We start from the raw sequence: 27,406 nt of genomic DNA, 5'->3' as shown, positions 1-27,406 counted from the left end.
CTTTGTTATGTTAAATCTCTTAGGGAAGATTGCAATAAATACTTGAAAAACTGACAGAGAGTATTTTTAAGTGAAAAGTGTATTTGCATGTCAAGTATGAATAACTTAGCATTAGTGGGTATTCATTCAATAAAAGCAACTATTTTGTTTCCTTAGTTTTCCCTTTTACTATTTTTCTCCACATTAAATTATTTTATGTGAACAATTTCCCCCATGGTCTTCCCTCCTTTTCTAATTGTATGTATTTGAGTTACTTCAGAATTGTTACTCCTTTGAAAAACACATTTAAAGTTCAACTTCCAGAATGGCTTTCTTACTCTGGGACCCAGGTCACTCAGCCAAGGCTTGTCCAGGGTCATTTTGTCCACCAAGAGGTTTGCATCAGGTTGCTTAAATAAACTCTTGGACTAAAACAAACGCAGTAAAAGAAACAAACAAATAAACAAACCGAACTTGGAAGCAATAGGAAAATATTCTACAGTTCATAATACATTTGGGGGCCTCTGTGATCAAGGTCATCTGTGATCAAGATCATGTCATTTCAGTTGCAGTCACTGAGGAGCCCCCAGACCAAGGATCTGCCTACAGGGCACTTGAATACAAACGTATTTGACAGGTGTTATCAATCTGCTGGAATAAGCAGTAAAATTTATGTATAACAAACAAGGGCAAATAAGATCTCTATCCAACTTTTACATTTATTTACTCAAATGAGTTTGTCTAATGCTTAACATTTTTTAACAAATGCAGTGTTTTTTATAGAATAAAGAAAGAAAACATTTTTATTTTTGTTTAAAGTTTTTTTTTTTTTTTTTTTTGAGACAGAATCTTGCTCTGTCACCTAGGCTGGAGTGCAGTGGCACATTCTTGGCTCACTGCAACCTCCGTCTCCAAGGTTCAAGCAATTCTCCTGCCTTAGCCTCCCAAGTAGCTGGGACTACATGCGTGTGCCACCATACCCGCCTAATTTTTTGTATTTTAAATAAAGACAGGGTTTCACCATGTTGACAAGGCTGGTCTCGAACTCCTGACGTCAGGTGATCTGCCCGCCTCAGCCTCCCAAAGTGCTAGGATTACAGGCATGAACCACCACACCTGGCCTGAAGACTTTTTTTTTTTTTTAACCTTGTTTAGTGGTCAAGCATTAACCACCATGTTCAGAAGAGAATTCTGCTGTAACGTGTTTTTATAGGTTACTCTCTACTATTCTTCATGCAATTGATTTCTTTATATTTGTTAATATTAAATCACTATATATTGACTTGTGACTGGTAATTTTAAATTCAGCTTGTGACTATAATAATACAGTAAAGATGAAGAATGCTTTGTGGGGAGGTTTGAGTGAGGCAGTTACAAAAATAAAGAAGTTGGAATTTGAGGAAAGTTACAGCAGTTTAGTATTATCATTCAAAAAAAGTTACTGTCAAAATTAGCCTAATACATTGTGACAATGTACAAGGGATACTTTCTTAATGGTTGCATATATTAGGTTGTCAATTAAATTTATTCTTAGATTTTATCTTAAGTTTTGTATTACAGGACAGAATTTGGAAAATATGCCATTTACTGCCAGCGTTGTGTAGAAAGAACACAACAAAATGGTGACAGAGAAGCAAGACCCTCAAGGATGGAAATTCTTTCAACTCTTCTCCGAAACCCTTATCATCATTCTTTGCCCTTTAGTATACCGGTGCACTTCATGAATGGGATATACCAGGTAGGTTACCTGATGAAAATATGCTTAGCTGACAATCCTATGTGCAACCTCTGTTACAGGGAACAGAGACTTCTCTGCCTACTTTTGTCAGCACCTGGCAGTGACAAACATGCAAATATATTAGACTTACTATCAGAACAGCTGAGTTTTGAAACAGTTTTGCTACAAAGGATTTGCAGTAATAACAAATCCATATTGAACTAAATAAGGGATGGGCTTCACTGCCATTATGATTCTGATGGACAGAAAAATCAAAAACATTTTGGTTGGGGCTTTTTCCCATCAGTACACCTGGTAGGTGTGGAAATAATTACTGATACTGGGTGTGTACAATTTTAGTCTCTTTTAAAATCTCCAAATCTCAGAAATTATCTGGGAAGACTTCACTGGGCCCTTCCAGTTCTCAGATCTAGATGCTTGCTTATTAATTGAAGCAAACATGTTCCCAAACTAGCAATTAGTCTTTGTAGCCATATGCCTTTTATCACAGAATTCAGATACTTAACTGCCTATTAAAGAAACAAACATTAAATACATAAAAGTGTTCATTTATTTAAACGTATTTCTGGTTTATTTTCTTCCATTTGATTAAAGATTGCATATTGCACTATAGTTCTTGGTTTGCTTCTAATGAGTAAGCATAATATCTTTGCAAAATATTTATAGCTGTCAGTTGATCATTCTATTTTAGATTTATGTCTGTTTGCTGAAGCCAAGATTTTTGAGTTCTTCAGCAAGCTAATTGCTGAAGTAACCTTGTTAATTTTCTCCAGAGGAGCTTTGGAAAAAAAAGTTAAAGCACCTAGAAAAATATGTTATCATTAATCATACATCAAGTGTGCTCTGTTTCATCCTCAAAATCTCAGTTTGAAACTATGTATTTCTTATTAAGAGAACTGTTTTGTTACTTCTGTCTAGGTAGTTGGTTTTGATGCATCTACCACAGTGGAAGAATTTTTGAATACTTTGAACCAGGACACGGGAATGAGGAAACCAGCGCAGTCTGGATTTGCATTGTTCACTGACGATCCTTCTGGCAGAGATTTAGAGCACTGTCTTCAAGGAAACATCAAGGTGAAACCACGTCCTTTTTAGGAGCCAAGCCCAATGAACAGCAGGGAGACTGCTCTTTACAAGAAGAGTACACTTTGCAGGAAGTTTAATTTAGGAGTTTTCCAAAAATTTAACCAATCTAATCTCCATGATAAGAAAAAAAATGCAGGACTTTGTTAAACTCATAGAATTCTTAATATACAATCTCTACATTTATACATTCCATATTAAAGAGAGGAAAAGTGTTAGTAATGGAAATGATACTCTAAATATTAGGAGACTAAGGGTAGATATGTAGAAGTGCTAATAAAATGACTTTCCTTTTTTTTTTTTTCATTTACTCAGCAGTACTTACTAAACTGTTTTATCTCTTACCAAACTATTGTTATCTCAGGGGCTGACTGGACTCTGTGGGGAATACAAAAGGACCAGAAATAGTCCCTGCCCACAGTGAACTTAAAATTTGCTTAGGGAAGAGCAACCTTATACACAGATAACCTTGAACTAGAGTTGAAAGTGATGAGTTTTAAGAGTGCTGTGAACTTTGCACAGAAAGAGGGAGATTAAGTTCAGCATTGGGAGTTAGGGAAGGCCTGAGCTGGAAATGAAAAATGGTTTAGGAAACAGACCTGTGGTCGGGTGCAGTGGCTTACACCTGTAATCCAAGCACTTTGGGAGGCCGGGGCAGGTGGATCATTTGAGGCCAGGAGTTTGAGACCAGCCTGGGGAGCATGGCAAAAACCCATCTCTACTGAAAATACAAAAATTAGCCAGGCACGGTGCCGCACGCCTGTCGTCCCAGCTACTCTGGAGGCTGAGGCACTAGAATCTCTTGAGCCCATGAGGTCAAGGCTGCAGTGAGCCGTGATCACGCCACTGCACTCCAGCCTGGGCGACAGAGCAAGACTATCTCAAAAAAAAAAAAAAAAGAAAAGAAAAGAAAAGAAAGAAAGAAAACAGACCTGTGGAAATGAAAAGGGAGGGATTTTAAAAGAATCCTTTCCAGATCATAGTAAAATAACTTTAATAGAGCTTCCATTTAGTAATGGCAATAATATATATAGAATTAGGCCAGTGCGGTGGCTCACGCCTGTAATCCCAGCACTTTGGGAGGCTAAGGCAGGCAGATCATTTGAGGTCAGGAGTTCAAGACCAGCCTGATCAACGTGGTGAAACACTGTCTCTACTAAAAGTACAAAAATAATTAACCAGGCATGGTGGCGGGTGTCTGTAGTCTCAGCTACTCAGGAGGCTGAGGCGGGAGAATCACTTGAACCCAGGAGGCAGAGGTTGTAGTGAGCTGAGATCGTGCCACTGTACTTCAGCCTGGGCGGCACAGTGAGACTCCATCTCAATTTAAAAAAAAATAGAATTTTAGAACCACGAGGGACCTTAGAGAAACAATGCACTTATTTTGCAAATGAAAAAACTGAGGCCTAGAGAGGGAAATGAGTTACCCAAAATCAAATAGCTAGACCTGGGTCTAGACCCTTTCCATAAATTATATTTCCGATTTCTTTGGTATAACTTTACTTATTACAATCTTTTTGAACTCGGAAGGTGAAAAAGTTACTTCTTTAGTGACCGAATCATGAAAATATCCCTGGAATCTTCTTGTTTCCAGTTTCAGGCAGTCATACACTAAGATTCCTTTTTGAGTAAAAAATGCATGGCCACAGTCCAGAGTTAATGTGTGTCCAAAAGGGTAAGTGGACCAAAGAGCAATTTATAATGACATCCTAAACTCAGAGCCACACAGAGGCTGAAAAGAAAAAGCTTGAGTATATTTGGTTTGATCATATTAATGGAAAAATTTCAGTCTGAAGCACACTTGTCTTCAAAAAATGTTGATTTGAAAAGTACTGTAAATCTCAATTTTCCACTTCCTTTCTAGATTTGTGACATTATTTCCAAATGGGAACAGGCTTCCAAAGAACAGCAGCCTGGAAAATGTGAAGGTACAAGGACTGTTCGTCTGACATACAAAAACAGGTGTGTAATACGCATCCAGATGCCGAAGCATGAGTATACAATATGTTCAAATAATACAAGTGTGTAATACTGCATCCAGATGCCAAAGCATGAGTATACAATATGTTCAAATAATACAAGTGTGTAATACTGCATCCAGATGCCGAAGCATGAGTATACAATATGTTCAAATAATACAGGTGTGTAATATGCATCCAGATGCCGAAGTATGAGTATGCAATATGTTCAAATAATACAGGTGTGTAATACTGCATCCAGATGCTGAAGGATGAGTATGCAATATGTTCAAATAATGCACCTACTATTTACCTTTCTATTGAATGCCTTAAAAATTATTTATTTGTAAGTTTATCTTTCTATAAATGATAACTCTGTTTCTATAGGAAAAAAATTTGTCACGTAAAGTTTTGTTTCTAATTCTAGTCTCTTAATGTCATAAAGAATTGTATTTTATAAAAATATGCTTTTAGACAAAGATTAGAAACACTAGGTCTAGCTGAGCACGGTGACTCATGCCTATAATCCCAGCACTTTGAGAGACCAAGGTGGGCAGATCACCTGAGGTCAGGAGTTCGAGACCAGCCTAGCCAACATGGCAAAACCCCACCTCTACTAAAAATACAAAAATTAGCCAGGTGTGGTGGCATGGGCCTGTAATCCCAGCTACTCAGACAGCTGAGGTGGGAGGATCACCTGAGCCCAGGAGGTTGAGACTGCAGTGAGCCATGATTGTGCCACTGCACTCCACACTCCAGCCTGGGCAACAGAGTGAAACCCTGTCTCAAAACAAACAAAAAATACACACACACACAAGCATAGAAACTACAGAAAAAAATAGCTGCTCTCTCAGAGTAGTTGATACAAGGATGCATTTTTCACTTTCGTAATTGCCTTTAACAGTATTATTACATTTTTCATAAAGACTGAATACTTCAACACCCTACTACAGATCTGTAGTAAAAAGAGATACCTATGTTTCTTTGGGAGGCCAAGGTGGGTGGATCATGAGGTCAGGAGATCGATACCATCCTGGCTAACATGATGAAACCCCGTCTCACGCCGGGCGCGGTGGCTCAAGCCTGTAATCCCAGCACTTTGGGAGGCCGAGACGGGCGGATCACGAGGTCAGGAGATCGAGACCATCCTGGCTAACATGATGAAACCCCGTCTCACGCCGGGCGCGGTGGCTCAAGCCTGTAATCCCAGCACTTTGGGAGGCCGAGACGGGCGGATCACGAGGTCAGGAGATCGAGACCATCCTGGCTAACACGGTGAAACCCCGTCTCTACTAAAAATACAAAAAATTAGCCGGGCGAGGTGGCGGGCGCCTGTGGTCCCAGCTACTCGGGAGGCTGAGGCGGGAGAATGGCGTGAACCCGGGAGGCGGAGGTTGCAGTGAGCTGAGATTGGGCCACTGCACTCCAGCCTGGGTGACAGGGTGAGACTCCGTCTCAAAATATATATATATATATAAATAAATAAATAAAAAGAAGAGATACCTATGTTTGCCTCAGTCTTTTGGAAGTCATATATTCTTTATACTCATATTTATTCCTTCTCAGTCTTTCATTCTCATTTTTCTCTTTCTTTCTGCCTCTCTCTCTCTCTCTCTCTCTCGGTGTTCACTGAGCTTCAACTGTAAGGCCTATCACTTAGCTAGATGCTATGAATAAAATTGTAATAAATACAGACAGACCCAGTCCCTGACCTTTTGGAATCTATAGGTTAGCGAGGAAGACTACTGTTGGGCATATCCTCACTCTAATGAGTGTGTAATGACACAGTACATTCTTTGAAGGGAGAGAGAGGTACTGTGAGGGCACACAACAGTGAGCCTGACCTAGACGGGAGACCTCAGGAAACTTCTTTGAGGAAATGATGTTTACGCCAAGTTCAGAGGGAGATGGGAGTGGGAACATCAAAATGCATAGAAAAGAATGTTCAAAGGCCCAAAGGTCTGTTGAGGGAGGTTGCTCAGCTTGTGTCAGGAACTGAGAAAATGCCAGAGAATCCAGAGCGCACACCGTCTCTATGGATAAAATGGTAATGTACTTTGGCACGTAGTCAGGAACCAGATTTCCTTTCTTTCTTTTTAAATATTTTCATTTCTTTCATGTAATAGCAAAAGGTAGTACTTAATAAACACTGTTAACTGACCAGCTCACATTAATTATAACAAAATAATGGTATTTTACTGGTTTTATTTGAGTCTTATACCCTGTAAATTCAGGAATCTATAAAATGTTAGACCCAGAGCCTGGTGGAATTATTGGAGTCGTACTCAGAGACCTCTTTTTGGAAGATGTTCAGACTTAAAATTGGAATGTAAGAATTGAAGGCACTATGTACCATAAAGGATGTAATAGCCGTTGATCCACTTTAAAATTTCTTGTTCTAATAGTCTATCCCACAGAAATACTCAGATAAGTGGGCAGAGTATTCCAGTATGTCCCAGTATCTTCCTTGTCATATTTTTGTCATATTCTTTGTCAGTGTTTTTGTGAAAAATTTGGGACAGACACTTACATGTTTATTAATAGGGAGATCAATTAAATAAATATGGCACATTCATATTTTGGACTCTTCTCTCATCCAGTTGGCCACTTAAAAGGCCACCCAGTATTTGAACAGACTCTGTTGATCTGAATAAATGGTGGTTGTGAACACTGGAGCTTCTTTATTCAGGGGCTCATGAGCTGTGATGATTTGCCAGAGGTTCAAGTAACAAGAAAGGGACTGTTAATCTTTGGTATCTGAGGTTTTAAAATCATACATTCCTAGAGATAAGCAATATTGCATAGATATTGGAAATCTAATAGGCATCACTTCTGGAGGAACCTGTTTCCCTTGAGGGCAACCTTTATCAATGTATCAATGGCCCTTTGGTGACTGGTGAGGACAGCAGGCTAGGAGACTTGGACCATCTAGATTATTGTTGTAGTTCTGTTTAATGTGGAGCAGTAGTTCCCAACGTGGGCCCCACACTAGCAGCCTCAGGACCACGTGGAACATGTTAGAAACGCAAATCATTAGGCCCCACTTCAGACCCACTGAGTCAGAATTTCTGGGGGTGGAGCCCAGGAGTCCGTGTTTTGACAGCTCTCCAGATAATTCTTACATGTGCTGGGTTTTGAGAAGCACTGACCTAAAGGTCCTCATCGCTGCCCCTGCCTCTTGACGTCAGCCTTTGTGGAAGGAGCCAGCTCCCAGACCTGGCCTGCCAGAGACATTTATGGAGAAGAGGTTCAGACATTTTTTTAAATTTTATTTTTTATTTATTTATTTTTTTTGAGACGGAGCTTCCCTCTTGTCGCCCAGGCTGGAGTGCAATGGCATGATCTCGGCTCACCACAACCTCTGCCTCCCAGGTTCAAGTGATTCTCCTGCCTCAGCCTCCTGCCTCAGCCTCCCGAATAGCTAGGATTACAGGCACCTGCCACCACGCCCAGCTAATTTTTGTATTTTTAGTAGAAACAGGGTTTCACCATGTTGGCCAGGCAGGTATCGAACTCCTGACCTCAGGTGATCCACCCGCCTCAGCCTCCCAAAGTGCTGGGATTACAGGTGTGAGCCACCGCGCCTGACCAAGACTATTCCTAATAATCTTATGAATGCTTATGAAATCTTACGAATTCCTAAACCTTATGAATACTTAATACATACGAACTCTGATGATGATGGCTATGATTGGAACTGAAGTGAAATTTGGATACAATTTGGATATGAAAGACAGATTTAAAAAATGCTTCAAGTCTAACAAACACCAGGAGGAAGGACAAAAAGAGTCGTGAATAAAAATTTTTTGGTTGACAATTGGTTAAGTTTATCCAAAGACCTGGGATCCATAGAAAGGAATGTCTGGGTTGGGATAAGAGGTTGTGGAGTCCTCACTTCAAGTTGTTCTGCCTTTCTAGACCAAACCAATGGATTTCTTAAGTGTATTTGATTGATGTCTCATGCATCCCTAAAATGTGTAAAACCAAGCACACCCCGACCACCTTGGGCACATGTTCTCAGGACCTCCTGAAGTCTGTGGCATAGGCCATGGTCACTCATATTTGACTCAGAATAAATCTCTTCAAAAAAATTTTTTTTTAAAAGAGAGAGTTGTGAATAACAGATGATGATTACCTTGTTTAAAAATAAAACCTCATGACAATGTCTTTGACATCAGGAAAAAAAGTAACTCAACTGAAAGGCTTAATTTTTAACAGAACTCTGAAATGGCTGGATAGCTACAGCTATGAGAAAGTAGTGTTTCTAAACATGGCCATGCTTTGCATGTGTTTATAAGTAGCTTAGACAATGAACCCCTAATTTCTAGTGATACAGTTAGGAGGGAACCTTGCTGTGACCTGTCACACAGCCAAGGACCTGATTCTTCATCTGCCGAGCAGCATGGTAATAAACAAAGCTAAAATATCAATCCTCTTTATCATGGAATTTTAAATTGATACTTAGCAAGTGGTAGAAATTTAATTATTTAGATTCAGGTATGAAAGATCTAATTAATCGGTTTTGAACTTGTTCTCATAGACAACCGTTGGCAACTAACATTTAAATTCTATTCACAGTTAAGCTTCTTACTTAATTTGATTTCTCACTGTGTTTTCGAAGTTGTAAGAGCCAAGGCATGTTTTTAACAAAACTGGCCACAGCCAAGAAGTTTAAGCCAAGAAATGGAGTTTATCCGATTTCTCCTAGCTAAAAAAAAAATTGCAGGATCAAGAGACTTTCATGTGGACCGGGCACGGTGGCTCACGCCTGTAATCCCAGCACTTTGGGATCCGAGGTGGGTGGATCACCTGAGGTCAGGAGTTCAAGACCAGCCTGGCCAACATGGTGAAACCTTGTCTCTACTAAAAATACAAAAATTAGCTGGGTGTGGTGGCATGTGCCTGTAGTCCCAGCTACGTGGCAGGCTGGGGCAGGAGAATCGCAGGAACCCAGGAGGCAGAGGTTGCGGTGAGCCAAGATCATGCCACTGCACTCCAGTCTGGGTTGTCACAGAGCAGGACTCCATCTCAAAAAAAAAAAAAAAAAAAAAGACTCTCATGATTCCGGAGACCTCTGGAGAATACTACTACTAGTACTACTAACCTGCATTTGTTGAACATTTACCTAACGTCAGGCCCTATTCTGAACTCTTTGTATGCATTCTTATATAATCCTTATAACTCTTTGAGGTTCTGTTATTATTTCCATCTCACAGATGAGGTAACTGAAGCTTTAGAGAGTTAAGTCACTTGCCTAAGACTATGAAAGGGAATTCTTCAGGCTTTTTTGGCAAACTCCTGTACTTAGCAATTCTCACATACCATTTATTTGTCCATTCATGCCATCTACCAGTGCCAAGCCTTGTTTGGAGCCTTGGGAATTCCAAGGTGAATAGAGTTTCCTTACCCTTTAGAATCTTCCAGTTTATAGGGAGAGGCAGACATGAAGTCTTAGAAGTGCAATCAATGCTATAACAGGAAGAATATAGCACAGGAGTGAAGACCATGGGCTGGAGACAGGCTGCCTGGGTTAGAATCCTGGCTCTACCACTTACTATGTGGCCCTGAGCAAGTCACTTAACATCTCTGTGCCTCAGGTACCCTGTATGTGAAATGGAGGTCAAAATGATTCCCACCTCTACGGTTGTCTGAAGGATTAAATGTTGGCAATTGCAAAGCACTTGGTTCAGAGCCTGCCACATAGTAAATGCTTTGTAGATATTTGTCATTACCATGAATATGATGTGCATGTACAAGAGGTTGTAGGGACATAGAGGAAGACTTTGCAGAGTAGTCACTTCTGAGCAGATGACTGGAGGTTGGATGCCACTGAGGCAGGAAGAGAACAATTGCAGTTTTACTAGAGTATAACCAGTAGACCATGGTGGACTGAGGAGTGAAGGAAGGGTGAACGGAGAGAGATTGCAGGCTGTCCCCCCAGTAAGTTTACAAGAGGATGGGAAGGGGAACAGTAGGAAATAAATGCTCTGAAGAATGAATATGGATCCAGTTGAGGGCAAACAAAAGGATTACCCGGTGGCACTGAGAGCCCTGCTGAATTTGGAAGCAGTGTGTTTGTTTAGTGGTACTGGTCCACAGTGATGTGATTTCCATCCCACAGTATTCAGCTTTCTGGGTGTGCAGTGAGGAGGTGAAGATTTGGGAATACCCCTGCGAGCTAATCCAAGCCTTGCCTGCTGTCACAGAAGCCCGTTCTGTCTGCTCCAGGCCTCTTTAGGATTTGGAAGCAGCTGAAAGCTGGCCATATTGTGAGAGGCTTAGATCACATTCCTGTAGTGCCTTTCCTATTCAAGTTCCATGGATTTGATATTTATGACTTCTTGGTCATTTTTGTTCCTCTTCAAATTCTCCCCAAATCCCTGGATAGCTGTTGGAGCCCAAACTGTTTCATTAGGGATTTGAGTCAATGGTTCATGTCCAGTATAGTTTTTCTCTGTTTTTTTATTATTATTTTTATTTATTTATTTATTTATTTATTTTTGCTAATGATGCTTCCTTTTTCCCTCTCAGGCTCAATCGTGTTGCCTGCCGGGAATAACAGAAAATGCACTTAAGCTCTTCTTGCCTGTAGCCATTTGGTTCTTTTTCTCCCCTTAGCCGTATTACCAAACCTTCCAGTGGTAACACTTAGCTAAACTCTAGTGGGTTACAGTGATGAGTATGATATACTTCCTAACTTCAAGTAGGGAAAATAAGCTATGCATACCAATGTAAGCATACCAGAAGGGAAGGCTTTCATCTTAAATGTTCTTCTCTTTGTTTTATATGACTTTTCTGATATCACTTTGGATTTGGCATCTGTTTCTGTTGCCCAGCTGTATTCTACTACCAGTTTAACAATATAATCCTGCATTATTTCTCATGGTGTAGTCATTGTAGATTAAAATGGAGCTTAGGATTTTTCTGATTTGTAAACTGGGTAGAGAGGAAAGAATGAATAGCATCATGGGGTAGGAAGAGCTTTTCAAAGTACACCCACCCATGCTTGCCCAGAGATTCAGACCTGCTGCCCTCCCCTTCCCTGCTATTTGAGAGAATTACTGGGAGAGATACTGTAAATGATAGGGGTGTGTCCTCTCCCTCAAGTGTGTAGGGGGGACAAACGGCTGAAAATGCAAAGTTATAGCCAATTGAGCACACACCTAACAGCTACTGTATCTAAATCTCTCTTTTCCAGCCTCTGTGTTGTCATGGCAGGATTCAGGTATGTCAAGATGTTGCTCACCCACCCCATTGTCACAGCATTTAGAGCCCTTACAGCACCTGTGCCTGATCTGCAGCCTGAAGTCAGAGCCCCACAAGTCTCACATATGAACAAATGACACAGTGAATATATCGAGTTACTGATTTGATGAAGACCTCCCTAGGCAGACAAAAGCCATGTTGTGTTTCAGCGAGTCATAGTGATAACATGTAAACTATTTTTGAGCCCCTAAAGCTGCTTATCAGATTGTAGCCAAAAAGTCAAAACACACTTACATATATAAATATTATCTTTTAGATTCCCAGAGAAAACTCACCTTCTCCCCCTCCCCTTATTTGATGTTGATTTGGGGGTGATTTTGAGTTGAAACCTTCACTTCCTTTTCCCTGCTGTGTCCGAGGTTTTCAGGAAGGATCATGAGGGTTTTGAAGACTGGGTTTACACAGCCCATTGAAGTAAAGGCCTATATCATACATTCCTTGCAAGAGAGGGCATATTTAATTTCGCTTGATGTCTTAGGTCCTTCCTCAGGAACATTTAAGGATTTGGTGTTTCAAGGCCTAAAAAATTGCTTCATCCCTTTACTTCTTATGTATTTTTATTAAATTTAAAGTGGATTTCTTATAAGCACCATATAGTTGGGTTTTATATTTTATCCACTCTGATAATCTCTGTCTTTTCATTGGTATATTTAGACAATTGACATTTAACGTGATTCAGCTTCACCTCCAGCAGTTCCTCAACCTCAACCTCAAAGCAGTTTTTTCTTATTTTGCTGGAAGTACTAAATAGAACAGAAACAGAAGTCAGTGACAGTAATAGTCTAAGTTCATACCACTTAAGGTACTGTGTTAAAACAACCCCATCTCAGTCCCCTGGATTTATCTTTACTTTATTCCTTTGTAAGAATATAATTTAATGAGAAATTTACTCTTTTTTTTTTACAGACTGTATTTCTCAGTGCAAGCTCGTGGAGAGACTGATAGAGAAAAGTTGCTGTTAATGTATCAGACAAATGATCAAATCATAAATGGACTTTTTCCTCTGAACAAGGATCTGGCATTTGAAATGGCAGCTCTTTTAGCTCAGGTAACTTCCATGTTATATAGAGTTATATATTGGAATAAGATACTAATTTCTACATTGAATTAAATGCAAAACAATATACTTCAGTAACTCTTTACATTCATTTTGCTACGATTAGCACCTTAAAAATTACAGGCACTATAATTACAGTTAGCCTCTAAAGTGCTGACGATTGCAATGACGTAGAATGAGACAGTATTCCATACAGAGAACCCAGTTTCTTAATTATGTTGAAAATATATCTCTAGGCTTTGTATTTAATAAAGGAATTGGAGTGTAAAGCTGTGGGCTTGAAGATGTCATGCTGACATCGCTTGGTAGTCTAATAGGAATAAGACCTTGAAAAGGCTAGAGCACTTTCTTTTATTTACGTATCATATTAGTTATGATTAAGTTCAACCATCTACACACACACACACATTAATACTGACTTAATCAGAATAGAAATATATTTAGCGCTCACAGAGAGAGAGAGGCATCCTGGCACCTCTATGAAACCATTAGGGGCATAGGCTTTATCCTCTTCTCTCTTCTGCTGTCCCTAGGGTGTCATCATCATGGTCCTGGGAGTCTGCCAGAGCTCCAGCCAACGTCAGTGTTCCAGGCCTCAGGGTGGGGGAAGGGCTGAAAAGGGCATGCCCTCCCGCACTTGAGAAAACTTCTCAGCAGTTGCATAGAACCCTTCCATTCATGTCTCTCCCATCAGAATTTAGTCACATGGCCTTGCCTACTACCTACCAAGGAGTCTGGGGAATGTGGTCTCAGCGGGGTGGCAGTGTGCCCAGCTAAATTTAAGGTTTTTCTTAAGAAGAAGGAGAGAATGGTCATAAGATGCAACCCATAGTCTCAACCACACCTGAGTCTTTGCCTAGGTTAATTAAGGAAAATGTTAAAGCAACTCTGTGATATGGCATCTGGACCAAGGCTTAGATTCCCCAGGATCTTTGGTCTATGGCTCCTCACGCTACACTCTGTCCCAGGACATCTCAATCATTCTTTTTATTTTAGGTACCACCTATGCCAAAGTTTCCCAGATCTTTTCTCTTCAGTTCGTAGTTCTTTTGTGGGCTCCTTAAAGTCAAACTTTTTTTTTTTTTTTTTTTTCTTGAGATGGAGTTTCCCTCTTTTGCCTAAGCTGGAGTGAAGTGGCACGATCTCAGCTCACTGTAACCTCCACCTCCCAGGTTCAAGTGATTCTCCTGCCTCAGCCTCCCTAGTAGCTGGGATTATAGGTACCCACTACCACACTCTGCTAATTTTTGTATTTTTAGTAGAGACGGAGTTTCACCCTGTTGGCCAGGCTGGTCTCGAACTCCTGACCTCAAGTGATCCACCTGCCTCGGCCTCCCAAAGTGCTAGGATTACAGGCATGAGCCACCGTGCCCAGCCAAAATCAGCATATTGAAAACCAAACTAATCATCGTCCCTCCTCTGTGTTCACACTCTGTTTCCTCTTTATGATACTGCCTCCACCCGGTCCCACAAAGCAAGCTTCAAACCCAGGAATTATCATGACTCTTCCCTCACTTCGGCTCTTTCCCACCAGTCACCATGTCCTGCGAATGTGAATTCTTAGGGATGTTTTACTCTGTTCTCTCCTCTGTATGCTGACTCCTGTTGCTAAGGTTCGGATCATTGTCTCACACTGCCTGCTGTCCTACAGCAGGCTCCTAAGTAGTGTGCCTTTCTGTGGTCTCTTCCCTCACAAATTTATCCTTCACACAAATGCAAGAATAATTTTTTCCACTTATCTATTGCAACATAACAAATGACTCCAAGACTCAGCTACTTAAGACAGTAATTTGGGCAGGGATATGAAGGGACATGTGTGTCTCTGCTTCAGGTGGTATCAGCTGACATAACCTGAGAGCCAGTTGTCGCTCTATGGCTGAGGACTGGAATTATTTGAAGGCTCCTTCACTCGTGTCTGGTGGCTGATTGATGCTGGCTGTTTGTGGGGACTTCTGCTGGGACTGTCAGCTGGAGCACCTTACACGTGGTCTCTTCATGTATATGACTGCTTGTGCTTCCTCCAAGAATGGTGAATGGGTGACAGCAACAACATCCTAGAAGAAAGACAAGAAGTGGAAGCTGCTATTTTCTTAAGGGCTGAGCCTGGAAACTGGCACAGTGTCACCTGTGCATGGAGCTTTATTAGGCAGCACTAGTAACTGGGATAGAGATACAGCAAAAATGTGAATCTAGCTCTGTCATTCATTTTTTACATGCAAGGACTTTCATGATCTGAACTCTGCCTGCCTCTCCACCCTCAACTTTCCCTTAATACTCCCTACCTTGAGCTTCATGCTCCAATAAAGTATAAACTGTGGTTCCATACACAACTCCCTGCCTTGTGTGTGGTGCACTTTTTCTTGCCTCTTACGATTGACTAGTTTGTCTCCTTTACCCAGATCATCTCTACTCCATCCCTTCACCTGTTAACTTTCTGAATCCTGTCTTGGAGGGTTAAATGTCCCTCTTGGGGTTTCTGTAATGTTCTATTGCTGTCCTGACCTCAGTGGTTTATAATCATTGATTTATCTTTCTGCTTTGCACTACTGACTGCAGCCTCCCTGAGGCCAGGGCTGTTCATGTTCATCTTTGTCTCTAGCACAGCCTTAAACACAGTTCTTTCTCCATAACTGTTCTTAGAGGAATGAATACTTGATAATTTAGTTGACTTTAAAGAAAAAAATTTTTATGGAGATGGGGTCTTGCTATGTTACCCAGGCTTGTCTTGAACTCCTGGGCTTAAGCAATCCTCCCGCCTCAGCCTCCCAAAGTGTTGGGATTATAGGCGTGAGCCACCGCGCCCAGCTTCCTTTTTTTTTTTTTTTTTTTTTTTTGGTAACTATTCTTTGTTAGACTGTCGTATCCTTGGAGATGAATCCGATGTCAGGTTTCCCAGGTAGCTGTGGTGAATGCTGCTTGGTGATAGATGGGAACAATGCATAGCTTGCTCTGGGGCAAGGATTTCAGTATGGTTGAAGAGCTAGTGGACAGCTTTTATTTGGAGTGAAGAAATTTGGAAGGATACTTGACTAAGTAGGAGATGATGGGGATTGATAGATAAAAGGAAAAATGAAGAATGGGAGCTGAAAAGCAAAATCAACCCAAGTAACCAGCAAGTAAGAAACTGGGTCAAAGAACCTAGGACGTTGTAAGAATAGGCTGTAAGGGCAAAGCTCAGTTGAGGACTTTAGACAGTAACTGATCAGATTAAGAACTGGAAAAGAGGAGCCCCAGGGTGGGAGTCTCAGAGGCTGGTTGTGCTAAGGAATAGGGCCCATTTGAGATGCAGACCTGGGGCTTTCTATGAGACCATTCCAGTTTTGATAAAACCTTATCCACTTTTTGGGGAATGCTGTAGGTAATGATGTGAATGATCAGTAGGACATTCACCTGAATATCCCCTATCCTGTCTTCCTCCCTAACCCTCTTTGATATATACATATCTACATGGCTCTACAAGCCACCTAACACAGTTTATCACAAGTATTTATGCCTCGGTCTTCTCTACTAGATAATAAACTCTTCGAGGGTGGGGCTATGCTCAGCATTTTCCTTTCTCACATCACTTAGCACATTGTCTGACTTACAGTGGGGACTCAGAATGGGTTTGTTTGAAGGGATGAATTGGTGAGTTCATGGAGAGATGGATGGGTGGATAGTTAGATGGGTGGATTGAGGATGGCATCTGTGCAGCCTATTAGCAGAGATGAAAGCTGAACATTCTTTCATTAAGGGATAAAGGGGAATGAAGGACTCTATTCCCAGGATTAATGCTAGTAGAATGACAGTATGAACACAATAACATGGAGAAAATCTAGGAACAAAGTAATGAGAATACAGTTCTTGCTCCCACTGCATTCAGGAGAGACCCTCAAAAAAGTCCAACTAATAGTTTTTTGAAATTTCTTATAACTGTTTTGTTTTTTTTTTTTTGAGATGGAGTCTTGCTCTGTCACCCAGGCTCTGTCACGATCTCAGCTCACTGCAACCTCCACCTCCTGGGTTCAAGCGATTCTTCTGCCTCAGCCTCCCGAGTAGCTGGGATTACAGGTGCCCGCCACCACGCCCATCAATTGCCTTTTATTTTTAACATCCATTTCATCTTATTATCGGCAATTAAAATAGTGCCTTAAAAATGAAAAATTGTCCTTGTGTTACAGACAATAACAAAGTAGTGGCTTTTAGCAAGTACTACTAAATGGTGATAGTAAACTAGGAAGGTTAATGTAGAAATGGAACTCAAATGTTTAAATTACAGATTTTTTTCAAAATTAGAATTCAGGCCAGGCGGTGGCTCATGCTTGTAATTCCAACACTTTGGTAAGACAAGGCAGGCGGATCACTTGAGGTCGGGAGTTCGAGACCAGCCTGGCCAACATGGTGAAACCCCGTGTCTACTAAAAGCCCAAAAATTAGCCGGGCTTGGTGGTATATACCTGTAGTCCCAGCAATTCGGGAGGCTGAAGCAGGAGAATCACTTGAATCTGGGAGGCAGAGGTTGCAGTAAGCCTGGGTGACAGAGCGAGACTCCATCTCAAAAAAAAAATTAGAATTCAAATGTAATTTATAAAAATTCCTACATGTGATTATAAATTTCATAATCACATAATTATGACAAATAGATTTATGTATTATGTGTTAAAAAAGAATGTTTAGGAAAAATAAAACTAACTGATTTTCTGTCTTAAAACTCTTTTTGATATATTTTCACTTTTTTGGATTTCCAATTAGGTAGAGATTGGAGATTTTGAAAGACCTTTCTCAACTCCAGCAGGGCATGTTACCAATCAGTGCAAAGCGAATCAAACTCTAAAGCAAGTCATAGAGAAATTTTATCCTAAAAGGTATAGAGATGGCTGTTCTGAAGAGCAGTTAAGGTAAGGACATCTTTGTAACTCTTTAGAGGGTAGGGTCTTGCAAGTTTTTTGGTAATATTTTTCTGTTCAAATTTTAAAGGTGAAAAACATTTTGACAGTTTTCTCAAGATTTTTTAATACTATTGAGCCACAGGAGATTATAGATATTTTTATTTAAGATAAGCCCAGAAGCTTTAGAATCTATATTTAAACTGTCTTTAATTTTAAAAAAAGCCTTTAGATGTAGTTTTCAATTGATCTTTTTCATTCTTGTCCCTGATAATAAATAAGAGAAAAAAACTGGCCAACAATATGTTTAATTTTATGAGGTACCTACCAAAAAATCATATGTTGTATATTCTATTATGAATAAATTGAAATAAAAATAAACTATCTTCTTACATAAGACTTTTTAATATAAAGGTTTCTAATTTACCTCAATTTGGAGTTTCAGTTTCAGAGAATATATAAAGAGAAGGTGATTAGATTTAAAAATAGAGGCAAACCCAGTTTATCATGAGCTTTTCCAAAATAGAAACATTTAGGATTAGCCTTTTATCTATGTAGAACGAGTGGTTGCCTTTGTGATTTGATCTGACAAGTTTCACCTTGCATCTAACATCTCTCCAAGCCAGGGGTGGTAGGACCTAAAATTCTACCATCAGGGATTCATCTTTGGGCTCTACTACTTGTATTTTTTTTTTTAAGACGGAGTTTTGCTGTGTCACTCAGGCTGGAATGCAACGGGGCGATCTCGGCTCACTGCAACCTCTGCCTCCCGGGTTCAGATGATTCTCCCACCTCAGCCTCCCGAGTAGCTGGGATTAAAGGCACCCGCCATTATGCCTGGCTTATTTTTGTATTTTTAGTAGAGATGGGGTTTCACCATGTTGGCCAGGCTGGTCTTGAACACCTGACCCCAGGTGATCTGCCAGCCTCAGCCTCCCAACGTGCTGGGATTACAGACGTGAGCTACTGCACCTGGCCTGTACTTTTGTTTTAAAATGAAAATATTCCCATGAGAAGTTATCTTTTAAACTAATTTACACTAAGTTTTGATGGTAGATATTCAGATTTTAAAAATGGATCTGCTGGGGGTATCTAGTTCATGCTGAAAACATGGATAGTATGAGAATTTGGTGAAAGGAATATTCCAGAAAGGACAAGTGGTGGACCGTGGTGTGATAAGAGCCACAAAATCTTTACCCGGGTTATGCCTAGGGGTCACAGTTATGCTTAAGATTGGCTCAAGGAGAGTTTTATCTTAAGATTATGACACACTGTTTATGTTTTTGCTTTAGTGTTTTTGTTTTTGTTCTTTTCTTTTTTTTAGGCAGCTTTGTCAGCGACTCTCAACCAGATGGATGGCCCTCCGGGGACACAGTGCTGCTGACTGTGTGCGCATTTATTTGACAGTAGCCAGGAAGTGGCCGTTCTTTGGTGCCAAGTTGTTTCTTGCAAAAGTAAGAAAGAATGGGAGAGAGATGCGTAATGAAAACCTTTGTGTACATAGTCGACCAGATTTACCCCAGACTTAGTATATTTGGCTTTTGTAAAAAATGAAGAAATATCCAATAATGCAAAGAAAACAATGAAGAGACACAAGGGAAAGGGCACAAAAGCTTCTCTATCTTTTCCTGTCTGCCCAACTTTTCCCACCCTAAATCATTTCTTGGACTCATTAGCTAATCATGAGTCCTAAACCACAGCTCAACTCTGCATTCTTCTGTTCATTCATTCATCCATGCACACGTTTACTCTGTCACTCATTTGCTCATTTATTTAGTATTTACTAAATAGTTCTGTTTGCTAAACATTGATCTAAGCTCTAGGGATACATAACCTATTGTTTCAGATGGATTGTACATGAACTTCCAGGACTATTTTACTTTGTGTAGTCTGTAGTGCAACAAGCCTGTAAACAAACCACTGTATGGCAAATATCATGATGAGTCACATGAACAGAATGCTGCAGGAACACTGAGGAAGGAGACTCGCCCTGCCCGGGGATGGCCAGCCCTTTCCCCAGGGGAAAAATTGTGCCTTTTGATTCCTTTTCTTTCTGTTGAACCATGTCTCTTTGTACTTTCTCAGGCTCTTAAGATAACATCTTGCCTTGTGTTATATTTGTCTGTGTGTTTGTTTTATCCTCACTATTAAATTGCATGCTCCTTGAAAGTATAAACTCACTGATCCTAAAATCTTCCTCTGGTACTTACCGTAGTGCTTTGCACATAATTAATAATTATCACTTAATAAATATTTGCTGAATAGCTGTGTAACTTTGGGCAAGTCAGGTTACCTCTCTGGACCTCACTTTTCCTCATCTGTTAATGAAATACTTAGACTAGAAAAGTAAAATCTAAGGTATCTTCTAACTCTGATTCTATGAGTGACTATATTATTGATAGGTGAGAATTAATTTTTTTCTAGTGGAACTGAAAGCTGTATATTAATTAAGAAAAAGACAATAAAGTTAGTATTCTTAAACATCTATAAAATTAATGTTCTTGGCCGGGCACGGTGGTTCAAGCCTGTAATCCCAGCACTTTGGGAGGCCGAGACGGGTGTATCACGAGGTCAGGAGATCGAGACCATCCTGGCTAACACGGTGAAACCCCACTAGCCAGGCGAGGTGGCGGGTGCCTGTAGTCCCAGCTACTTGGGAGGCTGAGGCAGGAGAATGGTGTAAACCCGGGAGGCAGAGCTTGCAGTGAGCCGAGATCCGGCCACTGCACTCCAGCCTGGGTGACAGAGCGAGACTCCGTCTCAAAAAAAAAAAAAAAAAAAAATTAATGTTCTTCCGGGGAGTTGAATATATATTTTTTAAAATTACAAAGAATAGATTTGAACTGTAGAGCAGCATGGATTTTAATTCTAACTTCAGCATTGGAAATAATATTAAATACCCTTTTCTGTTCTGATAATATGTGCTTGCTGGCACAAAATATTATTAAATAATAATATTGCTTTTCAAATTACATGACAGGCATCTTTTTTGCTCACTTTTCTTTCTTTATAACAAGTGACACTTCGTTTGTTGCTTCATGGCATCCTGTTTTCTGTGTGTGTGGTAATATACACATAATGAAATTTACCCTTTAATTTTTTTTTTTTTTTTGAGACGGAGTCTCACTCTGTCACCCACACTGGAGTGCAGTGACATGATCTTGGCTAACTGCAACCTCTGCCTCCCAGGTTCAAGCGATTCTCGTGCCTCGGCCTCCCAAGTAGCTGGGATTACAGGTGCACACCACCACACTTAGCTAATTTTTATATTTTTGGTAGAAACAGGGTTTCACCATTTTGGCCAGACTAGTCTCGAACTCCTGATCTCAAGTGATCCACCCTCCTCAGCCTCCCAAAGTGCTGGGATTACAGGAGTGAGCCACTGCACCTGGCCCATTGTAACCATTTTTAAGTGTATAGTTCTGTGGCATTAAGTACATTCTCATTGTTGTGTTGCTGTCACCACCATTCATCTCAGAACCTTCTTATTTTCCCAAACTGAAACTGTACCCATTAAATGCTAACTCTCCAGTCGTCCCTCCTCCTCCCAGCCCCTGGCAACCTCCACTCTACTTTCTATCTCTATGCATTTGACTACTTTAGGAACTTCATGTAAGAGAAATCATATAATATTTGTGCTTTTGTTATTGGCTTATTTCACTTAGTATATTGTCTTCAAGGTTCATCCATGTTGTAGCGTGTGTCCAAATTTCCTTCCCTTTTGAGGCAGAATAACATTCCACTGTATGTATAGATATACCACATTTTGTTTATCCATTCACCTGTCAGTGGACACTAGAGTTGAAGGGCATCCTTTTGAATTGAATTCTTCCCTATCCTTTGCAAATCAACCCTCAGTAGACAGTTTCTAACTGAGGGTTTTGTATATATGAGATGCTAACAAGTTTTATTATATAAAATAACCCAACATTCATCCCAGTTTTATATCTATAATCTTGACAATATTTTGTAAAATTTAAGAGAAATAGTTAAGATTTTTTTTAGGATTTCATTTGTTAATGGAACCAAACAAGCATCATTAATTGCTCAAAATTATTCATGGGTGTCAGTGGTAGGAGGTTCTTTTTATTAATATAATTTCATAGCTTTTTTTTTTTTTATGAGAACCAGGAGTAGCTTTTACCTTTTTTTTTTTTTTTAGATGGAGTCTCACTCTGTCACACAGGCTGGAGTGCAGTGGCACTATCTCAGCTCACTGCAACCTGCGCCTCCCAGGTTCAAGCTGTTCTCCTGTCTCAGCCTCCCAAGTAGCTGGGATTACAGGCGTGCACCACCATGCCCAGCTGATTTTTGTGTCTTTGGCAGAGATGGGGTTTCATCATGTTGCACAGGCTGGTCTCGAACTCCTGGCCTCAAATGATTCACTCACCTCGGCTTCCCAAGGTGCTAAGATTACAGGCATGCGCCACCACACCCAGCCAATTTCATAGCTTTTACAATAAAAAATTTGGTGGAAATTTTCATATTTCTCATTACTATTTATCACACAGTTTCATATTTTCTTTTTATTGTGTTTTTATTACACATTGAATATCAGATTTAATGAACTTTCAGGAAAGGTATGCAATTATAATAATAATCCTTTACCTTGTAATAGCACTACACAATTTATCAAGCACAGCAGTATATTTTGCTTCATTAGGATTTTGGTCATCATAGACACCCTAAAAGCCTTGTTGACTATTAACGTCTTAACGCAGGAGAAAATTAAAATGTGAACATTATTGTTCCTATGCTAAAGATGAGGAAATTGAGCCTCAAAGAGATTCAGTAGTTTGTGCAAAGGCACACATTAATAAATGGCCCGTTTGGGCCCCAAAGCTAGGTCTCCTAATACCACATTCACTCTTTGCTCCAGTATACCACCCTGCCTCTTTCCTAGGAGAGATTTTTAATAAGTTTTTGTTGTTTAATGGCAAATGTTACATGCCATTTAGACTGAAAAAATTTCTGTAATTTTGCTTAGCATTTATAATATAGTGTATTTTCACCTCTTCATAGCCCATAACTCCATCATCACTTGGAAGTACTTTCATGTGGCTGGCTGTAAATGAGGATGGTTTAAGCCTCTTAGAATACAACTCCATGGTAAGTTTAAATGCTCAAGTTTTGCACTGAGTCAACTGTTTCCATTGCTCAGTGTACCATAAACAGAAGGTAATGATATCTTAATCTGATTTTTCTCTTACACAGAAAACATTCTTCCTAATATTATGTCATGAACAGTCATTTTACAAATGCAGCTATAATTTAACCTTTTAAAACAAGATAAGACAATGTATGAGAAAAATCTTGATACCGTGACTATATTGTAATCATGGTTATATTCGTGAAATGATTATATTTTTTAAAGTGTTAAGAAGATTGTTTCCTGTGTAAAATAAAAATCTGTAAGAAATCATTAAAGTGGGAACTTTAATAACCAAAGTTTAAGTTCACTTTCACTAAGGCTTCTTTAACAATTTCTATGATTTTCTATAATGTCATATATATAGCGTCTTAGCACTTTCCACATAGTTTAAAGTCAAACTATGATTTCTATATATGTTCATTTATTTACCTGAAATTTACATTTTTTTATATTTCATGTGTCTAATTATTTAATACAATTTTATTCTCTTTTTTTGTTTAATCTGGTGGGCAGGAATTACTACATTCACCAGGCAGGTCTAATCGTGTGGCTATAATCAGAGATCACTGAAAATTTTCTGGAAACCAAACTATCCTTTTGTGTTATAGTTACTGTTTCCCCTTATAATTGCTTAAAAAAAAAACACATACACATTTTTTTTCAAAGGGTTATATTTTCTGAGTGCCTTTTAGTTCTTGAATGGATAACTTGAAGGTATTATAAAATCAGTGACTTAAAGTAAAAAAAAGAAGAAAAGAAAACCTATACACCGGTATTGAGTTACCTTAGTTCAGGAAACTAGCTCCCTAGCTCCCAGGAGGTAGCCAGACAGGCCAGGAAGCACACACAGGTAGGTTGCAGGTCTGAGGCATTCAGTCCTGGAATGGTCTGCTCAGTCTGGCAAGGTAATCATTAGATATACAGAGTCCTTTCAGGCTGTATATTAGTTACATTTTATTTTATTTTATTGATTTATTGATTTTTTTTTTTTGAGGCAGGGTCTCATTCTGTCGCCCAGACTGAAGTGCAGTGGTGTGATCACCGCTCCCTGCAACCTTGACCTCCTGGGCTCAAGCAGTCCTACTGCCTCAGCCTCGCAAGTAGCTGGGACCACAGGCATGCACCACCATGCCCGGCTAATTTTTTTTATTTTTTCATAGAAACAGGGTTTCCCTATGTTGCCCAGGCTGAGCTCAAGTGATCCTCCCACCTCAGCCTCAGGTGTGAGCCATCAGGCCCAGCCTAAGTTACATTTTTACATTGTTTTGGAAACACATTAGAAAAAAATATTTGCTGCATATGTGACAAAGGGTTAATATATGATACTGTTTCTGTTTATAGATTTCAAAATCCATCTATCAGGGTCGATTTACCAATATTTGACCATTTTGACCATGAAAAGTATCAGTAATATGGCTTAACCTAACATATATATAAGAGATATATGAAAGGGCATACAAAAAATATTAACAGTGGCTTTCCACTAGATGCTGGAGTATAGATGCTTTTTATTTTTTTCTTACATTTTCTCGTTTTTCTTCAGTGACTTGTTTCGGACTCAACATTGTAAAGGTAGATGATGCCTAAATGAAATTAGTACCACTACTATCTATTTTGGATCATAATAGATTTTATTTTAGAAATAATTTTGTATTATACCATAATTGATTAATATCTGCATTTTAATAGAGCTATATTATTATTTTTCATCTCTCTTTGGAAGTAAGAGCATATAACATATTTACTTTTTCTTCTCTTTAAAGAGGTTAATAGTCAGCTATGTGTATAGGAGTCTAATGACTTTTGGAGGCTATCAAGATGATTTTATGGTAGTTATTAACAATACACATTCAAAGGACACACCAACAGAGAAATTACTTTTTGCCATGGCAAAACCCAAGGTGAGTAGGAGCCTTTCTGCCAACTTTTTTGTGCTAGTTGTTTTCACTTAATCTTAGCCAAAAGGCCAAAAAGCAATGCTAGTTGTTTTCATACTAAAACATTTATTCAGCAAAGACTACGTTCCAGATGGGAAAACAGACGTTATTTATAGTCAAACAAACATGGGTCCAACTTACATCATCTTTCCAAGCCCTGGTTTCTTTGTCTAAAAATATAGTAACATACTCCCTCCTTCTTTTGGCTTAAAAATTAAATGAAGGAAGCTTCTAGAGTACTTAGCCCAGTGCCAGGTATATAGAAGATTCCAAATAAATGGAATAAGTTATTGCTTAAATTATTGCTTATTGTTATTGCAATAAGTTATTGCTGTCCGGTACTTTATGCACATTATCTTATTCACTTGTGGTTATTTGCTTTATGGACTCATTAGAGGAAAGACTGGGGTTTTATAATTAAAACATACTTGCTCCTTTATGACTTTTAACAAACTATGTAGTTTTAACATCTCTAAGTAAAAGCAATAAATAAATGGATTACATTCTAATATGCAATTCTAATTGAAAGTGATTTTCAAAAAAAAAGAAAGTGATTTTCCTAAAACTTTAACTGTCTTAATGTTATCAGATAAAAGAAATTACTTCTTCAGAATCTGAAGCTTTTTTAAAAAAATAGATGTCTTTCTTAATTAAGTCTATACTTAAGTGAAAGCAGCTAACCAGTAAGTGCAGATCAGGGAACTCAGTCTTTAGTGAAAATAGAGAGTTCATATGACACTAACTTTCTTAATTCATATATTCACGAACGTGGCTTTATGATAATTTGATAGAGCTATACTACTGACTGTCACATTTCCTAAGATTGCCACTCAATTTGATTGTTTTTGAGATTCACTCTTTCTGCTGGTTTAAGTGATGAAAAAATGTGTGGCTGCCTTGATGGTGCTGGACATGTAAGCACTTCGTTGTTTGATCTTGAGAGAAGGGAATTCTGGTAGCCTGGGCACTTGCAAATGGAGCTCACCTGTGGCCAACACTGTGCTCTTCTGGAAGTGATGAGAACTTCTCAGGAGCATAACAATTCTGTTTTGTTTTAGATTCTTGAAATTACTCTTTTGATCGCCAGTTACATAAACAACTTCCATCCGCAAAAGGCAGCATTTCACCACCTCTCTGCTCCAGCACTGCTCTCAGCCCAGACCCGGGGACCCCAAGCCAGAATGATGGGAAGCCAGCCTCTTCTGTCAAGCAGCAGACCGACCAAAGGCCCCACCTTACTCTGAAAGCCAGGGAGCCTGATCATTCACTCCTTGTCCTCCATGCTGTGGCTGTATCAGCTTCCTACAAGTTCCTTTACACCTGGCAGCCTGGCAGCCACACACTGGTATTCCAAACTTTAACAATGAAGGGGGTTAGTCTCTGTTATTTGATTCTTAAATATTCAAATAAATATTAACAGTAAAACATAAACACAAAATTTGCCAACACACTAATTTTCTCATAGAGTAAATAAGTAAGAATTCATCATTTTTTCCATCTCCCTTCTCCCTTGTCATCAGACACATTGTGCAATGTGGCTTTTCTTTTCTTCCCCTTTTTAATATTCTGGCAATCTTTAGAAAGGGAGATTCCAAACTCTCATTTGGTAAACCAGTTGATTATTTGGAAATGTTCACTGCCAAAATAGTAAGTACTATAATTAAATGTGCTTTTAATTAATGATATAGTGTTTGGAAAGGAGTAGAACATGCAGAATAAGAAACAGCTGCAGAGTGGTGTGAGGAGTCCATTTTCAGAGCAGGTGCTATACATCTTCCGGCTCTATGAATCATTATGTGAGAAAGCAGGGTAACGTTAGGTAACCTGAGCCTCCTGTGTGGTATTAGAAAGTGTACCCTGTCACCTTTTCAGATCACTGGAGTGTAAAATTTAAAACAAGATGGTGATTCCTGACATTCCTTGACTGTTCGTGCTGCCCAGGTTCACAAGAATATTGCCCACATTTCACTGTATTTGGTGCTGGGTCATCTTGACCTTGCTTTGTTAATAATATCTTTAAAAACAAAGACAATCCTTAAAGCTTTCTCCCTCACACATTACCTTCTAATTATAGTTTGAAAATAGATTCCCTACACATACATACATATGTATATACAGATAGTGTCTTGCTATGTTGCCCAGACTGGTTTTGAACTTCTGGCCTCAAGCAATCCTCTCTCCTCAGCCTCCCAAAGTGCTGGGATTACAAGTGTGAGCCACCACACCTGGTTCCAGAAATATTTTATTTTATGTTTTTGAGGCAGGGTCTCACTCGGGTTGCCCAGGCTGGAGTGCAGTGGGGCCATCATAGCTCACTGCAGCCTCGACCTTCTGGGATCAAGCAATCCCACTTCAGCCTCTTGAATAGTTG

General features: G+C 39.5%; 1 protein-coding gene across 1 annotated transcript in view; it reads left to right on the top strand.

The window, feature by feature from the left end:
• PLEKHH2 (pleckstrin homology domain containing, family H (with MyTH4 domain) member 2) overlaps positions 1 to 27,406 on the top strand; it is a 120,959-nt gene extending 93,553 nt beyond the window's left edge. The window contains exons 21-29 of the mRNA XM_011935905.1: positions 1,540 to 1,717; positions 2,636 to 2,791; positions 4,665 to 4,762; positions 12,931 to 13,072; positions 17,813 to 17,958; positions 19,271 to 19,400; positions 22,969 to 23,055; positions 24,862 to 24,999; positions 26,094 to 27,406. Of these exons, the coding sequence (XP_011791295.1) occupies positions 1,540 to 1,717; positions 2,636 to 2,791; positions 4,665 to 4,762; positions 12,931 to 13,072; positions 17,813 to 17,958; positions 19,271 to 19,400; positions 22,969 to 23,055; positions 24,862 to 24,999; positions 26,094 to 26,279 (1,261 nt within the window). The 3' untranslated portion in view covers positions 26,280 to 27,406. The remainder of the gene's footprint in view (positions 1 to 1,539; positions 1,718 to 2,635; positions 2,792 to 4,664; positions 4,763 to 12,930; positions 13,073 to 17,812; positions 17,959 to 19,270; positions 19,401 to 22,968; positions 23,056 to 24,861; positions 25,000 to 26,093) is intronic.

This window comes from Colobus angolensis, unplaced genomic scaffold (assembly GCF_000951035.1).
Source record: "Colobus angolensis palliatus isolate OR3802 unplaced genomic scaffold, Cang.pa_1.0 Scaffold15, whole genome shotgun sequence".
In the NCBI taxonomy this organism is placed as follows: Eukaryota; Metazoa; Chordata; class Mammalia; order Primates; family Cercopithecidae; genus Colobus; species Colobus angolensis.
The sequence above is the reverse complement of the archived record's forward strand: the minus strand, read 5'-3'. Positions and strand labels throughout refer to the sequence as shown.